An 18760-nucleotide genomic window follows, 5' to 3' on the forward strand; every position below is an offset into this window, starting at 1 on the left:
TACTTTTTCCAATGGTCTTTTATTTTCAAAGGCTCCACTAAAATTACTGTTTTTTAGATTTCTGGGCTATGGGTTTTTTGTTGTGAATTCAAAGGGAAAAGTCAAGTACAGCAATGCATGAGAATAATTCATTTTGCAGGGCAATCAGAATTTGCACTTTTGTTATATCTGAGATGTACAGTTAGGACTCACTCCTCCTTCCACTCACATACACTGATTTGCACAAGGCTAAGTGTTACAAAGACATGGAAAATCTTGAACTTTGTCCTTTCCTGGGTTCAGAATCTAGAAAATGGATAAACAATGATAAGAGATGACAGGTCCCTTAGAGAAAGTTCACTATAAGGCACAAAGGGGCTTGGAAGGGAATTCCAAATCAGCAGCAGGGTTAGAAAGGAGGAGAGCCTCCATGTACAGCCTGGTGGTTGGTACCCAAAACCGGTTTACATATTTTTACCATAGAGAAAAAAACAGCAGAGCGTATCACATAGGAGACAGAGACATTTGCCTCCTACCTCTTCAAGGGACCTTAAAATTTTAATGCCAATATGAACTGGCAGAGATCAGCATCTCAGTATAGGCAGGACATAGTGCCCTGCTCTCAAAGGCCAGGATAAGGATAACAGAGGCCAGTGGGAGCAGTGTGGATTGATCATCACATTTTTTGAGGCCAGCAGCTGCAGCTTAGCTGGCTTTGCTGGTCGTCATGGAGGACAAAAGTGCCTTCTGGTGAAACTCAGCTTCCATAGTGATGGAACCTAAGGGTAGCAGGGTTTATGGTGACCCTGTAGTGTATCTCCAGAAATGGTGATTGTTTGAATGCATGTAAGACATTCCCTAGGGACTCCAAGAAATATTGATTAGAGGAAGATGTGGTGCTTTGAAAGGGACTTGGTGTTCCTACATGAACCAAGCAAAGGCCTAGAATTGGCAACATTCAGAGATTAATGTTAATATAATCTCAATTGTCTCTAAGACCTGAGGTGTTCAGAGATATTTGGAAACATCAGGATTTCAGAATGGAGGTGAAGTCACTAAAAATTGTTGGTATATTTTTATTTTTGTCATATTAAAAATTCAACACACTGTGGAAAGAGTTTTTGATAGTGATAGCTAGGAAAACATTAAGCCAGATATTTTACACAAGTAAATACTAAACAGCAATAAAAACAAATGAACTATAGCAACACGCAACAATATGGATGAATCTTAGAAATACAACATGAAAAGAAAATACTAAAAAAAATTATCTACAACAATATGGTCTTTAACTTGTAGTTAAAACTAATATAAAAACATATTTAAGGAAAACATATAGATACATTAATATGATAGAAATAGGAGAGCATGGGAATGAACATGAGATTTAGAATGGTTTTTTATCAGATGGAATGAGGTAGAGGAAGAGAATGGGAGAAGCCACATAGATACAGTAGGTTATTGTCTCGGGGTTAATGGGTGCTTGTAAGAATAAAATTGACTGACTAGAAATCTATCATGTATGGAAAATGATGAGACTATGTCATGAAGCAAAGATTACAATTAATGTGATTCTTTACACATAAGGTCTTTGCAGTGGGGATAGAGGTCACATATTAAACTAGCAGAGTCTTTAATGAAATGCTGAGGTTATTTTTCATCATAACTAGGGTAATTTGGTTGGGAATGTCACCCTGTAAGTACAAAAATACACTTCAGATAGAGTCACCTTAAAATCTTGTTCTATAACTTCTTTTGGCTGTTCCCAATACGGTAGCAAGGATACAGCATATACACCAAAACATCAGTAATGCCACTACCAGCCACAAAAAAAAAAGGAAACAAAATATTTGGAGCAAATTGTTTATACAGAGAGCACATTAACAGCTTTCCATCACACTTGGATCCAATGGTCATGATTGCGCCCTTGTAACCCTGGCTAGACCATTTCTCTCTCCTCCTCTATTCGACAGCCCTAGGAGCTGAGGGCAGTCCTGCCTTGCCACGTGTCTCCACTGTGAAAATAACACAGTGCTTGCTCAGAGGCTGCCCGCTTTTTTCCTGGGGAACACACAAACTCAGGCACAGAGGAGATTTGCAGACCTTTTGTGCAGCCTCACATCCCTTGCAGCCCAGCCTCATAGGAGGCAGAGTCTGGAGAGATGGATGATGTGTGGTTGGAGAGAACAGAAAATAAAAAATGGTGCAGGCTGTTTCCTGTGGGCCACTCTGGGTAAGGGGCTAGTGGTCTGAGGCCAGTAATACACGTGGTACATTCTCATAGTTTTCTTCATCATCTTCATGGGGCCTGCCTCTGCTGCTAGCCTCCCCTGCAGAGTCATCTGGGTGTGTCTTCTTCAATTCTGAATAGAGGGCTGTAAGTTCCTGGTAGAAAAAAACACAAAAGGTAAGTACCTAAATACAGGAGAGGAAGGCCAGAGAGGAAAGAAAGGCAAGAAATGTGACTCACCTCATGCTCTTGATGCATCGTTGGACAATTAGCTGTTGGGTAGGAGTAGCAAAGAAAAGTATTAAACTGTGGGCAGTATATTCCAACTTACAACCTATGCACACTGCGTTTCAAGCCAGTCTTCTTGATTTGCTTAATCTCTTGCTGTTTCCTCTGCTGGATTCTTCCAAACCCACATAGAAAAAGTACTCCAAGCCAATCTTTTTGATTTGCTTGATCTCTTGACTGTTTCCTCTGTTGGATTCTTCCAAACCCAAATAGAAAAAGTACTGCCCCAAGCACAAACACTAAAAAAGACTTTCCTCTGCCCACCAAATGCCCAGAACTATTTTCACGACAATTTCCTTCTTGCTCCTCTGCTCATTATAACCCCAGAGGGGCACCCACCCACAATCCATTGCAGACTTCTATGGCTGTATTGATCCTCTGGGAGAAGGAGGCAGATATGAGTCACTTCACGTGCACAGGGAAATTGGAAGAGGCCAGAGAGGAGATTGGCATTCTAAGGCCACATGACAATTTCCCAGGAAGCCAAAGAGTTGCATTGGAGCATTGAGAAAATTTAGTGTGTGTGTGTTTTCTACCTTTCCAAGGGGCTCTTTGTATCTCTTTTATTTATTTGTGCAGCCAATAAGCATTCATTAAGCAATGCCTTCTATTAGGCATTAGGTAAGGCATAAGGAGATAGAAATGACAGAAACTTCTGGACAACATAGTGAAACCCTGTCTCTACTAAAAATACAAAATTTAGCTGGGCATGGTCATGCATGCCTGTAATCCCGGCTACTTAGGAAGCTAAGGCAGGAGAATCCCTTGAACCCAGGAGGCAGAGGTTGAAATGAGCCAAGATCGCACTGCTGCACTCCAGCCTGGGTGACAGAAAGAGACCCCATCTCACAAAAAAAAAAAAAAAAAAAAAAAAAAAAGAAAAAGAAATGACAGAAACTCAGTTCATGTGATCAAGAATCCTATAATTTTGAAGAGGAGAAATGGACATAGAAATAAATGCAACAAGCATTATGGGCACCAAGACATAAATACATATTGAACTATGTTGTTGCCATAAAGAATAAATGGCTCCTCTCAGATTAGAATATGGAAAGGGTAGTTGGCATCAGTGTGAGTTTCACTGTGTTACCTGATCTATGTCTTGAAATATGAGTATGGATCACCAAGTAGACTAGAGGCAAGGACATTTCAGGACCAGTAAGAAACAAGAGCACCAAGCACGAAGATGCCAAGAGTTCAGTATGGCTAGAGGAAGAACATTAGGCAAAGCTTGCAGGAGGAGCCAGCATGCAGAAGGCAAAGATCATGCTTTGGAATGGGTGTCATTGAGGGCAGTTAATCTAGGCACTGATGTGAACAATAGAGCACCTTAAAGGGATCATGCTGGAAATAGATTGTGGGAAGGCTGGAGGAGAACAGTAGTAGAAATAAAGAGACCAGTTAAAAGAATGACAATTGTCTCCACATTTGATTATTCACTCATTAATTCAAACAATATTTTAGGGGGCCTATAGTTTTCCAAGCGTTGAGCTAAATGCTGTGAATACATTAGTGAAAAAGTCACAGTGTCTGTCCTCAAAGAATTTATGGGATCATGGTGGCAGTGTGTAAATGTAAGAAGAAATGATTAGATTCTACAACTGACAATATAGGAGGCAAGTAATGCCTTGCATGTTGGGCTTGTATTTGAAATAACTCTGATCAAAGACCCCTTGCCGGTTTCAACAAAACACTGCCACCTCACCTCTATTTGCCTGAAAGGCATCTCACCTGAGTTTTCTTTTGTATGCTGGATGCTCCAGATCTGGGAATAAATCAGGTTGCTATCTCCAGGATTTACTGTGAGAGAAGATACCATAGTTGGTTGCAGTCGAGAGCTCATAGACTCTACTTCCTAATCATCAAATTTATTACCAACTTCTATTCCCAGCGTAATGCTAGGAATGTCATTTTTAAATTTGTGACAGGGCCATGGGCTGTCGCTCAATCCCTCTTCCCTCCCTGGCTCCTCCCTGGAGCCTTCTGCCCCCTAGGGAGTCCTCACCATTGCTGTACATTGGCTCCAGCTCCATCGGGGCTAGTGGTTTAGAGTGAGTGGGCTCTTGAGGATCTATCCTGGAAGGCCTAGATGAGGAAGGCTCCTGACACTCACTAGGACTATGACTGTGACAGAGGGGGAGAGAAAATGGATTAAAAAGTATCTGTGGGTTACACAGAATTTCAGGGAAATCAGTATTCAGGAAGTCCTCCAGTCCAGCATGATTCAAGTAAAAATATTGTGTCTGCTTCTGCTTGGATCTTTTGATAAAGTATCAGAAGACGTATGGCACAAGATGAAGCCCAGGGAAGCATTACAAAACAGGACGGCCAAGGCAAGGCCAGAGGGCCAGTAGCCTCAGGGCCTCTTTGAAAGGCAAAAACTCATATTTGACTAATTTTAAATGTTATTTTTGAAGATGTAAATGATTAAACACTGATACGCAAAGACCTCTGCATTCTTACAGAACTTAAACCTTGTCTTTTTTAAAAGGTCCCTTTCATTTTTCCACCTCATATTACAATAATCTACCTTTCCTGCAAGATGCCATGCGAGCTCTTCAGGTAAAGTGGATTTTTTTCCAATTTCATTTCCTTCTGCAGTTAATATTGTGAATTGAACATTGCCAGCATTTAATAATAATTTCCCAAATGAGTGGAAGAATGAGGAAGAAGGAAATGAATGCACTGTAGCCCTATGAAAGGTAATGCCATTAAGACATTAGTGGTCAAGTCTCTGCTGGAACACATTTAAGGGAGTAGCTAAATTAACATAGATAGCCAATAACATGTATTGTGTTTAAGTAGAGACAGTGAATATCGTTCACAAATATAAGTGAAAGTGACATTCACTTATATCTACTTTTTTATTTTGTAAGAACATAAAAATGCTACTAGGAAATCCATCCAAATTAAAAAAAAACATAAACAAGTCTTGTGCATATAAATAAATCATGAAAATGTTGGCAGCACAAGAAGCAGAGACCTCACCTAGATGTTCCAGTGGCAGAAAGTCCTCCTGCAAAACAAACAAAGGAAGGTTGGTGGTAACTGAGCTGTGTAGATAATGAACTCTCTGTTAGAACATTTTTTTTCCTAGAAATCAGATTCATTCTAGATCTAAGCTGTGGCAAATCTCAAGGATTATCCAGCTCCACCCCCCTATGTTATGTTATAGGTGAGGAAGGTGGAGTCTTGAAAGGCATTTGCCCAGAATCACAGTTATTCTGAATCATTTTTCAATCAGTAATAGGTGAATAGCAATTCTAAGTAGTTGTGACTGAGTAGGTCACAACCTGGGTCGGGTGCTCCCCTCAAACCCACTTCTTCATCCTGACTGCAGCCCTACGAGGTGGAGAAAAGGAGAATGAGGCCTAGAGGGGCCAAGTGATGCTCAAAATTGATACAGAATTCCTTCACTAATATGAATCAATGGGACTACCATGATAAGCTCTACCTTCTCTTTCTCTAACTGTGACCCCTCACCCCTGCAAGTCTATTCCAGCAACACTGAACTGCAAATTGTTTGGGTATGTAATGGCTTTTCCACACCTCTTCTCTCCTTCTCTTTCACTTGGCTAACTCCAATTTATCTTTCTTCCAGAGCTGTCCCTGATGCCAACAGGCTGGATTAAGTAAACTGTCTCCATGCACATAAGACCATGTAATATTAAAATTACTATATTGTTTTGTAATTATTTATTTCTATTTGCCTCTAATTCTCTCTTTCATGAAAGGATGTGCTAGTTGAGGCTGTAAACCTCATCTTAAATTTTTTTTGTATTCCTAATATCATGCTTAGCAGTTAAAAATATTCAACAAAGATTTGTTAAACAACTGAACAAAGTATGTACTTTGAGGACTTAACAATAACAAATTGACAATTTTCTAATAGGTGATTACCTGTTAGAAGTCTATCCTTGAAGCCAAATCTATCAGACTTAAAAATATGGCAAGTTTCCATCATCACCGAAATATTGAATCTTTCAGGCTTGCCCCAGTACAAGCCTTATCCAGGTTCCCATCCTTGTCCTTTGCCTTTTTAAAATCTGTGGCTCTAATCGGTCTCATTGGCTTAGAGAACACAAGTCATTGCTCAAAATAAACATACCAGCCTTGACTCTCATGAAAAATAACTGAGTAAGTTATGCTTACTATCTGGGTGACAAGATCTGTACCCCAAATCTCAATATCATGCAGCATAACCATGTAACAAATCCACACATTTACCCCTTACATCTAAAATAAAAGTTGAAAATTTAAAAAAAATTATGGCTATTGTACTAACAAAGGAAATAAAGTAGAATTAAAACATCAATTATTCCAAAAATAAGTCAAAGTAAAGCAAAAAATAGATGTGACAAATAGAAAGCAAATAGCAAAATAGACATAAAACTTAATCATATCAATAATTACACTAGTGTAAATGGTCTAAACATCTCATTTTAAAGGCAGACTGTAATATTAAACTAAACAAAACCTGCAAGAATTAGCTGCATGCTATCTATTAAAAAATAACTTTAATTATAGGGGTACAAATAGGCTAAAAGCAAAATGATGGAAAAAAATCGCATGCTAACACTAATTATATTAATATATTAATATTAGACAAAGACTGTTTCACAGTAAGTGATTCAACCAGGGATACAGAGGGTCATTTCATAAGGATAAAGTGGATAATTCAACAAAAACATGAAAATTCCGAACACTTATCCACCTAATAATGAACAATTCCAAATTCCGGAAGCAAAACTTGATAGAATTGTAGAAGAAATGGATAAATTCACAATTACAGTTAAAGATTTTAATTCCCCTATCTCAATAATTGATAGATCAGGTAGACAAAAAATCAGTAAGGATATAGAGGAACTGAGAAACATTATCAATCAAATTCACTGGTAGACAGTCATACTGTAAGAAATGTTAAAAAAAAAAAAAAAGTCCTTCAGGCAGAACAAAATTGATACCAGGTGAAAATACGGCTATACAAAAAGGAATGAAAATTTCTGGAAGTGGTAACTAAGTGAGTATTCCTTTGAGACCAAATCATAAAAAGGCATTTCTAGAAATGAAAGCTAACAACTAATATTCCTCATAAACATGGATGTAAACATCCTTCACAAAATTTTAGTAAATCAAATCAACAATCATGACCAAGTTGGGTTGACCCCAGAAATATAAGGCTGCTTCGACATTCAAAATTCACCTTATCAATAGACTAAAAAAAATCTCATTATTATCTCAATAAATGTAGAAAAATCATTTTACAAAAATTTATTTGTGTAAAATCTTTCAGCAAATTAGGAATAGGAGGGACTTCCTCCACCAGATAAACAGCGTTGAAAAAAACCCATGGCTAAAGGAATCTGTAATGGGGAGAGATTGAATACTTTCCCCCTAAGATCTGGAATGTCATAAGAGTATTTTCTCTCACCACTTGCACTCAACATTGTACAGGAGGTTCTAACCAGTGCAATTAAGCAAGAACAAGAAGTAGAAGAAATTAAGATTGGAAAGGAAAGAGTTAAACTATCTTTCTTTGCAGACAACATGATCATCTATATAGAACATCTGATGAAATCTACCAAAGAGATACTGAACTAATAAGTGAGTCTAGCAAGATTTCAGGATATAAAATTAATATTAAAATTAGTTGTGTTTCTACATATTAGCAACAATTGGGAATTGAATTTTTAATCTCATTTTTGGCATTCTTTATTTATGTTGTCCAATTTCACTATATTTAGCTGGTATTCAAATATATCTCAGAGTTTATGGTCACCTCTATGATGATTTATTTATTTTTTGTTACAAATGAAGGACTTTCTTAGGGAGATAGAACATGAGTTAATTAATTTTTTAATTTTTAATTGGAAGCAAAACTCTGCTACCTAATATAATCTCAAATTAAACACGAGATAAAAATTTCATTGAGAAGTTTATTCTATTGTTTTTGCTACAACTGCCTACAGAGTGACAGTGAGTAGTGGAACTGAGGGCCTAGTACTTGGAAGGGAATGATTGACCTTTATAGGGTGCACCAGACAACTTCAAATTATTATAGCAATGGCAAAATCACATCACAAGGTAGGACCTAGCACCCACCTGGTTTCCTTCGGGCCCTGGCATAATGCAGCAGAGCAGCAGCAGCAGCAAGGCCGAGGATGCTGAGCACCAGCCCCGTGACTCCCACAGCAGTAAGGCCTGTTCTGCTCCCGGAAGTTCCTGAGTGGAGGGAGCTGTACTTGAGTTCCAGGGGCACAGGTTTTGGATACAGACAAAATCATGCAAGTAGGGTGGGTATGTTCCTGTTTCTGGTTCCTCCTGTAGCATCATTTGTAACTTTCAAAACTATGGCACAGGAAAGGTATTTGCCCGCATCTAAGATTAAAATGTATTTCCTTTCCCTCTCCCATATAAAATCAGTACCAATCTCCAGGAGTCCCAAGCCTTGGTGTGCATGTTTAAAACCTCCTTGGTGCTGGTAGAATTTGTACAATCCATCAGATAACTATTTTATTTACCATAATAGTGACCTCTAGCCCAGGTACTACTAACTCACCTGTAACATTGAGTGTCACCACTTTACTGTGCTGGGCCCCCAGGCCATTGTCAGCCTCACAGGAGTAGTTTCCAGAATGCTCTGTAGTCAGAGAGAGGTTGAAGGATGCCCCTCCTCCAGAGTGGGCCGAGCTGTTCGCCAAGGTGTCATCCTCGTGATAAAACCAGTACAGGATCGGGAGGGAACCTCTCAGGGACTCACAGTGAAGCTCTAGCAGGTCCCCCACCATAGCCTGGGCCCCGGGAGCCCTGAGGGTGAGGACGGGGCGAGACACCGGAACTGAGGGAGGAAAAATAGTTCACTGGCAGTTTTACTTAAGTAGGTATACAAGAGAACTTAATAAAGGAATATGCAGCATAGTTGAGTTGCGGGAACATGCACCTGGATTCTGGAGAACCTGGGCTTCAATCCTGTCTCTATCCTTTATTAGCTCTATAAGCTTGATTTTTAAAGAACTTTTAAATTTCTCTAAGTCTTAGTTTATTCCTCGGTAAAACTGAGCTAATGATACATTATATCTCAAGCTATTGAAATAAAAATCATATTGTATGTAAAGTACTATAAAAATTGGTTATTATTATTGATAAAAATATAACTAAAATCAAGCTTTCTAAAATTCCTGCATCTGAATCTTAGTTCTAAGACTGAGACTTCCATACCTATCTGAAGGCAGGACCCATTACTCTCTACCTAATCACCTTGCTTTATTTTTCTACATAGCATTTAGCACTACCTAACATCTGTCTATCTATGTATCTATGTATGTATGTATGTATGTATGTATGTGTGTATCTGTCTGCCTATCTATCTATCTATCTATCTATCTATCATCTATCTATCTATCTATATCATCTATCTATCATTGTTTTATATGATTCCCCAATAGGATGGAGAATTATCTGTTTGTTCGTTGCTGTATTTATAGCTCTTGGAACTTTGCCTGGCATATAAAATTTATGCTCAATAATTGATGATTGAATGGAAAACTGAAGTGAACCAAACTGTCACAAAAATATCCAGATATAGCTCTAGCAACAATGATTTCCATTTTAATGAACAATTAAAGAAATGGCATGTGGGAAGAATAGAAAGCCCTTAATGTGGAATGTTAACTGTAAGATTGCTGGTTCTGCAAAGTTGTGAGGAAAACTGGATGAACTAATCTGTGTGTAGTGCTTTAGATATAAGCTGTGTGCTTTATTGGCAATGGTAGCTTGATAAGGATCTTAAGCTCTGCTTTCCATCGCAGATTGGCTAAAGGGAATGAGTGTGAATGTGGAAACTATTCACTGAATGGCAATGATTACACTTGAAAATGAACCATCTGCTGGCTGCAAGAAAGATAGCACCAGCTGCCTCATCAGGATAGAGGTGCCAAGTGCTGATATTGGAAGTGTAGATTTCCTGCTAAATTGAAACCGACTGTTTGAATTTGTCCCTTCTGTATAGCCTCTAAATGTGAAGTGACCTGGACGGGATGCAGAGGGCCTCGGGGGTGAATCTTTTGTATGGTGCTTTGTGATCTCACTGTGCCTTTCACCCATGTCTCTGGGTGTTCGTATTCTGGGAAGAGAGATTTCCAACCTCTTGCATCCCCCCCTCTACAGATCATGGGACCTCTGGTTCTGAATGTATATTCCCCTAAAATCAAAGAATTTGAAGACTGAAAAAGACCATGGTTACTGTCAACTTAAGTGGTCTCCAAGATGAGCTATAAGACACCAGATTGAAGTGTAAGAATATGAGAATGTTTAAGAGTATTTCTTTTTGAGCTTGAAATTTAAAAAGATATTCAGCTTTACTAATATTCATGGTGGTGCTCTTGCTCAGGTAGATGTCACACTGTGTATTGGGATAGGACAGGGTTTCTTATGAAGGCAGGGCCACCCAGGCACAGAGGGTGGGACAGCAGTGCCTTGGCTTATTAGTTAACTTTCAGCATATGGAACATAATGCCCTTTTAATTGGCTACTTAAGTGTTTTTACAGATGATTTTAATTTAAACCATAAAATATATTTTTTAATTTTTTAATTTAATTTCTTTATTCTTTTTTTTTTTTTTTTTTGAGACAGGGTCTCACTCAGTTGCCCAGTCTGGAGTACAGTGGTGCAATCATGACTCACTGAAGCCTTGACCTCCTGGGCTCAAGTGATCCTGCTGCTTCAGCCTCCAGAGTAGCTGGGATTACTGGATCGTGCCACCACGCCTTGCTATTTTTTTGTATTTTTAGTAAAAACAGAGTTTCGCCATGTTGCCCAGGCTGGTCTAAACTCTTGGGCTCAAGCAATCCTTCCTTGGCCTCCCAAAGTGCTGGGATTACAGGCATGAGCCAACATGCCTGGCCAAATCATAAAAGATTTACAATGCTTTGTGATGAGATTGGGGAATGACCTCGAACTTTTTTGTATCACATGAAAGTTCACTTACTTTGTGGCAAAGTTCTAAAAATAGGAATTAAATGTGAAGATAAGTTATCTGTTTTTCCATGAAGAAAGATTAGTATTTAATTTTTGTTGACTTTTTGGTGATCAGTGGCTACTGACAATATTAATACTTAGCAAACACTTTAAAAAGTGACCTTTAACAGTACTCATATTGTTAATGCTTTTCTAAACTCATGCTGTGGAGATAATATTTTGGAAAATAGTTGCTTAAAAATATTTACATTTCTATGTGGTCTTATTACCAGAAAATGTAAGTATGTCAACTTTAAAAATTTATATCTGCACCTTTAAAAATCCATGGAAACAACATGGCAACCAAAGTTTAAACACGTTCGGTAGAAATTCAACATGCAGTGGCTGGGCGTGGTGGCTCATGCCTGTAATTCTAGCATTTTGGGAGGCTGTGGCAGGTAGATTCCCTGAGCTCAGAAGTTCGAGACCAGCCTGGGCAACATGACGAAAACCCGTCTCCACTAAAAATACAAAATTTGCAGGGCGTGGTGGCCTGCCTCTGTAATCCCAGCTACTGGAGAGGCTGAGGCAGGAGAATCGCTTGAACCTGGGAGGTGGAGGTTGCAGTGAGCTGAGATAGTGCAACTGCACTCCAGCCAGGGCAACAGAGTAAGACTCCACCTCAAAAAAAAAAAAAAGGAAATTCAACATGCAGCACTTCCCACTTACTTTACAAGAACAATTAATGAACATCAACAAAAACATAAACTTATTAACCACATTTCAATGAAAACCCTTGCATAATTAGACTATGGGATTGAAAAATGAGTATCATGGAATTGAAAGAGCAGCAGTGATGATCTGCTTCCACTTGGATGTAGATATATTGGTAAGATAAAGCTTTAAGCCGTAACAGACACTAAAACTAATAGGAATGAGGTCAAACTCAGAACCAAACCTCAAATAACTGTACCATCATAAGTAAACTAAGATTTTCAAAGTAAATGAAGCATATTCAATTATAATAATTTTAGTCAAATATTCTAAATCAAAGATTTTAAAGTATTGTTTATTTCATTTTCCCTTCCTTCCTTCCTTTCCTTCCTTCCTTTCCTTCCTTCCTTTCCTTCCTTCTTCCTTTCCCTTCCCTTCCCTTCCCTTCCCTTCCCTTCCCTTCCCTTCCCTTCCCTTCCCTTCCCTTCCCTTCCCTTCCCCCCTTTCTTTCTTTCTTTCTTTCTTTGTCTCTTTCTTCCTTTCGTTGACATGGTGTCATTCTGTTGCCCAGGCTGGAGTGCAGTTGGGCAATCTTGGCTCACTGCAGTCTCAACCTCTTCGGTTCAAGTGGTCCTCCCACCTCAGCCTCCCAAGTGTCTGAGAGTACAGGCACATGCCACCATGCCCAACTGAATTTTGTATTCTTTTGCAGAGACAAGGGTTTCTCCATGTTGCCCAGGCTGGTCTCAAACTCCTAAGCTCAAGTGATTTGCCCACCTCGGCCTCCCAAAATGCTAGGATTACAGGCATGAGCCACTGCACCCAGCCCCTTATTTAATTTCTATTTTTCTGTTTGTTTGGTAATGTGCCCATTACAGTTAATACAGTAGTACACGTATATAAATAATACACAAATATATGTTATTAATATACACATATGTGGGGTGTGTGTTAAATACTTTTGATGGAGAGTGGTGTGAGATCCAGAATTCTTGTACCCCCATGATTTGCTGACTCAATTACTTTATAAGGGAGGAAAATAAGCACAAGACTAGTAAGAAGACTTATTCAAGGTTAAACAAGTGATATTTTCTTGTTCAAGACTCGAGTCTCTGTTTCAGCACACTGTCTGGCATTCCCAGATTTTAATACCTCCTTAAATCATTACCCAAGTTTGGCCTATAGGAAGGATTATTAATAACCAAAATGTCATAAGTGTTCTAATAGTCTGGAATCACTGGAGAACAAGAGTCTATGGCAAAATCCAGAGAATGTACGGGTTTGTGTCACCGGGAATTATTACCATATCTCTCTTATTTTGCCACCTTCTCCTAGGTCCCAGTGCCCTCTCCCATCCTTGAAATGCTGAGCACTTTGGGATAACCATGACTTGACTGGAGGTTCCCTTCTAAATGATTGGGCACACTGCTAATTGTTCTTAGGGGCCGGACATGGGAAATACGAGATGCCCTGGTGCCTCTGCTGAAGGAAAATTTTGTTAGGGGATACTGAGAACATCAGATTAAATGAGACCCAATCAGAAGGCATTTGAAAAAAGTGAGAAGGTTAGCTAGGTCATTAGAATCTGGAGGCCATGAAGGAGGCCAGCTGCTGTGATCCTAGTGGCTGACAGAGAACCCACAGAAGTGGGTATCCATGAAGAGAGACACTTTAATGATCCAGGGAGCCAAGTGAGAACTTAGATTGAGATAGGGGCAGAAAACTGTGGCAAGGGATGATCCAGTCATTTTTTCCTGGGCAAAGGAATTCAGAAATAAAGGCTTTCTGTGCCATTTTCCTTTGTCAGTAATTGCTGACCCATCACATATTTGATATTCTGGTAAGCCTTCATGCCACTACCAGAAAAAAAAAATGAATGGGGTATATGGATGGCTGTTGATGACAATTACAGAGGAATAAAAAAAAAAGGAATGGTCTAAGTTACTAAATGTGTAATCACAAGGAAGAATCCCAGAACTCCCAGGTGGAGTCAGAAAGAGTAGGAAGTCTATTGGGATATCAACCAGCAAATAGCCCAGTGGAGCTATGTCTGAGAAGACATGATCTGTTGTATTGGCTGTTAACTGCTGTGGGTATATCTTGCTTACCTGTGACCCTGAGACTCACTCCATGACTGTGCTGGGCCCCCAGGCCATTGTCTGCATCACAGGAGTAGTTTCCAGAATGTTCTGCAGTCAGAGAGAGGTTGAAGGAGGCTCCTCCTCCAGAGGGGGCTGAGCTGTTCCCCAAGGTGACATCCTCATGATAAAATCGGTACAGGATCGGGGGAGAGCCTCTCAGGGACTCACAGTGAAGCTCCAGCAGGTCCCCCACTGCAGCCTGGGCCCTGGGAGCCCTGAAGGTGAGGACGGGGTGAGATACCGGAACTGAGGGAGACAAAAAGGCTGTCAGAGGATTCTGATGTTGTGACAGATGCACAACCTCTCTCAAGGAGCCTAGCAGTGGATACGTCCCTTGTCCCTTGATTGTTTCTGTTTCCCCACTGATCACATTTTTCTCATCTAACAATCAGAAGCATTTCCCCAAAACAGTGAGAGGTAATCCTGGGTAATTTTGTTTTCATCACCACTCAGTCTTCCCCACAAGAAGCAAGGTGCTTCAACTTATTTTGCCATCTTTCCATTTCTCAGATAGCTTTTAAATCTCTCTCTCTCTCTGTCTCTCTCTCCCCCTCTCTCCCCGCCCCCTTTGCCTCCCTCCCTCCCTATGCCTCTTTTAGGAGATCCTAGTGGCTGACAGAGAACCTAAACCCTGGCCTGCAACTCGAGGCTGTGTGAAAGGAATCGGAATTTACTTCTCACGGTGACTCGAACCCATGTGCTGAGGATGGGGCCGTGAACGTTATCAGCTGCACAGTAGTATCTCCCTGCATCACTCTCCGTCACTGTGAGAACATGCAGCTCTGCCAACAGGGAATGCTGGGTCTTTCTACCCAGGCTTCTTACTCTTCCTTCTTTGTGCCAGGAGAATGTGACAGTCCCTGAACCTTGGGCTACTGAGCAAATAAGGGCCATATTTTCTCCTTCAATCAGCTGCCCTCCGGTGGGCCGGATCTCTAGATTCACATCAGACACAGGGACTCCTGGGGGAACACAAGATGGCATGTGAAGGTCCTGATGGCAGGGACATCAAGGTCAAGGGGAAGGCTGGAACTACTATGAATAGGCCAATAGCAGCAGGTGCAGCAGGCAGAAGCCCAAAGTAGGAAATAAGAAATTAATTGTGTATACAATTATAAAGGAAGCAACATCCCTCTCACTCCCACGACAATTCCCATCCTTGAGAAATGTGGGCACCAAGTCTATAATCTCCATAAACCCAGTGTTTTCTGGTCACATTGTATATGCATTTATCTCTAAGGAATCTTTAATGCATCAATAAACCACAAACTAAAAGAGAACACTGGAGATCCTCTATTTTGAAGATCAAAATAGAATCCAAACCCTTCTCCTATTCTTCAAGACTTCTCCAGATTTACATCCATGTCTCCATATCTTTCTCTGACTATTACAGTTCTTCCCCTTTTCTGACTATTTCGTTGTGAGTTTAGGTCACCAAATGGAAGCACCACAGGGGCCTCCTAAAACTGCATGTGTTCAGCTGTGCTTCTAGTTGTCTCTTGATTCGTGAGAGAACCGATCTTGTACATCTCTGTAACCCCAAAGGGTTGGGCACTCAGTAACTGATCAATAATTACTATTACCTGACTCAAGTGGAAGAAAATGGTCTAACGCTGTTAGACCAACGTTGAGCTTAAAGAGAGAAGATTACCAGAATAGCTGGATACTCCTCTCTGTTATGTCCACCATCCTAGGGGTGCAGGAGATATCACTGGCCTTCCTCTCCCCAGCTCTGACTCTGGAAGAGCAGCCCCTTGGACACTCACTCTGTACATGTATCTGAGATCTCAGGCTCCTTTTTTTGATGCTGTGAGTCACTGACTCTGCCTCACACCAGTAAGACCCCGAGTCTTCAGTCCACATGGCAGGGATCTGGAGTTTGGGGGACATGCTCCAGCCCGATCCGAGGGTCTGGCTATCTCTGAAGAAGGAGAATTGCAGCTGGACATTTGGCCTCTGTGGAGAGAGCTGGGTCTCACAGGTCAGAGTCATGGGACTCCCCTCTATGGGCGTGGAAGAGCTGGCTGTCAGCACAGGATGTAGAAACAGCTCTAATGAAAAGAAACAACATAGTCCCCAGGGTGGTGAGGCTCAGAGTTCCTAGAGACATGCACTTGTGTTCTCAGCACCAGCCATCAGGAGATAGAGAAGCATGCAGAAGGAACCATCTCCCTCCCATGGCTGAGCCATAGGAACCTCTTTATGAAATTCCCAATGATAAACACCTTCCCTTTATCCTCAGTTTCCCTACCAAACCCAGTAATACACAGGAATCTAGCCATTACCTTGAACTCGGATATTTATGGGGCTTGAAGTTTCTTTTATGTCAAATATGTGAAACTTCCTATGAGTAGCAGTACAATGATATTTGCCATTATCCCTGGAGACTGAATTCACTGTGATCTCAGCTAAATTATAACTATTAGGAAGCTGTTTTCCATCCTTGTAGTAAACCTTTTGATGAGTGTTTTTGTCGTCTTTCCCCCGACATCTCAGAATGACATTGTCTCCTTCAAAGACAGGTTGTAAAGCCTGCAGGATCAGCCAGTCTGCAAAGAGCACAGGAGCACACTCAGTTTATCCCCTGCTGCTTCTGCCTTCACTCTCATTTCTGCCCATGAGGCAAGAGCCACAGTTCTATACACACCTGCAAATGGCCCCCACCCACATTGCCACGTGGCCCCAGTACCTGATTCTTCCTTGCTCTACAAGAGTGAACCAATTCCCAGAAAACGTTCTTGAGAAATCCTCATGTCTTTTCACAAAACAGGAATCCCAGACCTGAACCCCTTTTTGCCTGATGACTCCACACTTCTTTGGAGGGAGATGGATAGACAATCCAGCATCATGCTGCTGCCCTATCTCTTTATTTTCCCCACTGGGGTCAGCACATCAAATATCCCCATGTCTGCTTACAACTCTGCCTGGGATCCCTGCATAAACCCAGCCCTCAGACATTCTGCCTGGTGGCTTGACTTTAAACAATCCCCTTCCATTCCTCACCAGATGAAAATTCCACACGCATGGCATCACTGAGGGAGGATCCTTGGGTCTTACACTGGTAATTTCCAGACTCTGTAATTTGGATCTTGTTATGTTTTATTTTCAACAACTTCTCATCGCGATACCAAGACGTATCTCCCTGGGCTGGGGAATGTGATATTCCCCAGCATATGACAGCCACTTTTTCTCCTTTGAAGGCTGTGGACCATGGAGGATCGAGGAGAAGTACAGCTTTTGGAGCCACCCCTAAACAGGAAATAGAAAGATGAAGGCAGGGGAAGGTCAATGGGAGGTGGGCACAGCACAGGGGGAGCCCAACCTACAGTCAGGAGTTTTCCTGGACTAATTTCCAGTCAGGACCAGGGTGGAAAATGGAGCAGAAATAACCTAGGGAAATGCCTGGGAAAGAATCTGTTCTTCCTCATCCATTTCCTGGAGGTGGGCAGATGGGTATTATAGGGGAGAGGTCTCGGGTTCCTGGCATAGCCTCAGAAAAGCTCAGGAGATGTGATTTGCCATTGGGCAAACACTGCGAAGGCCTCAGAATGTGGCTGATTCTGAAATTCTCTTGTCCTATACATTTCTGTCCAGATAAAGGTGAACCTGGGATGTATATACCTCAGAAGTAGTTTCTAGACTCCAGAAAATTACTTCCTACTTGTTAACACTTAAAATGAATAAGATTTTCTCACTTGTATTACTTTTATATCTTTCTTAGTTTTGAAAGTCTATGGGGAAAGCAACTTTACTCTCCATTTAAGTTGGACAGAGTAAACAATGGAGGGATATAAAGAATTTAAATGGAGGAGGATGGGCTGCCTGAGAAGTCAGACTTGTGTATGGAATTGCAACTGACTGACAGGCATGGAAGTGAGGTGTGGCAGTGGCATGAGCTCTTTTTGGAGATTTATAAGGATTCTGCTGTAGCATCTTCCTCCGTCGATGGGAGCTATTTCTATGTCCTTTGATAGCAGCACTAGCTTGGACATTCAGAGGGAGATGTATTAGAGGATATGGAGACCAGATATGAGATTCCTTCATCATCAGCCTCTTGCCTCTGCCCTTTGCTCTGCAAATGTTTCCTTTCTCTACTCTGAGGAATCCTGGTAATGTAGGGAAAAAAAAAAAACCTGGAGACTGAAAAAGTCGGTGGAGGCTCTGTTCACCCAATATAGTAGCAGATGTGACCCCAGAGCATTAACATTGCTGATGGGATGCATCCCTGCAAGGGTTAGGGCAGGCTGTGTGGGCTGAGGGGACCAATATCCAGAGACCAGAGGGGCAGAGAGAAGGAGAAACTTACCTGATTGTTCTCTTCCAGGAGCTGTGAGGGAGCAGAAAATGACAATCAGACACTCTCTGAAACATTTTCTAACAACCTAACCACAACCGCTTCTTTTGTTTTTCCGTGTCGTTTCTTTGCTCCCTTTCTATATCATCCAGAGCCCC

The 18760-nt window shown here is 41.0% G+C and overlaps 1 protein-coding gene across 7 annotated transcripts in view; it reads right to left on the minus strand.

The window, feature by feature from the left end:
* The window catches only part of FCRL3 (Fc receptor like 3), a 24010-nt gene continuing 5250 nt past the window's right edge, over positions 1-18760 (minus strand). For 4 of the 7 annotated variants that reach the window (XM_063624924.1, XM_063624925.1, XM_063624923.1 and 1 more), the window contains 12 exons: positions 18615-18635; positions 17312-17557; positions 16594-16857; positions 14983-15270; positions 14276-14554; positions 9057-9335; positions 8600-8719; positions 5486-5513; positions 4503-4621; positions 4229-4297; positions 2450-2481; positions 1-2364 (listed from right to left, as the gene is read on the minus strand). In XM_063624924.1, the coding sequence (XP_063480994.1) occupies positions 2221-2364; positions 2450-2481; positions 4229-4297; positions 4503-4621; positions 5486-5513; positions 8600-8719; positions 9057-9335; positions 14276-14554; positions 14983-15270; positions 16594-16857; positions 17312-17557; positions 18615-18635 (1889 nt within the window). In that variant the 3' untranslated portion in view covers positions 1-2220. Of the gene's footprint in view, positions 2365-2449; positions 2482-4228; positions 4298-4502; positions 4622-5485; positions 5514-8599; positions 8720-9056; positions 9336-14275; positions 14573-14982; positions 15271-16074; positions 16360-16593; positions 16858-17311; positions 17558-18614; positions 18636-18760 lie in introns of all 7 variants that reach the window. The other 3 variants (XM_063624920.1, XM_063624919.1, XM_063624921.1) reach the window with 2 other exon arrangements.

This window comes from Symphalangus syndactylus, chromosome 12, assembly GCF_028878055.3.
Source record: "Symphalangus syndactylus isolate Jambi chromosome 12, NHGRI_mSymSyn1-v2.1_pri, whole genome shotgun sequence".
NCBI classification, from domain to species: Eukaryota; Metazoa; Chordata; class Mammalia; order Primates; family Hylobatidae; genus Symphalangus; species Symphalangus syndactylus.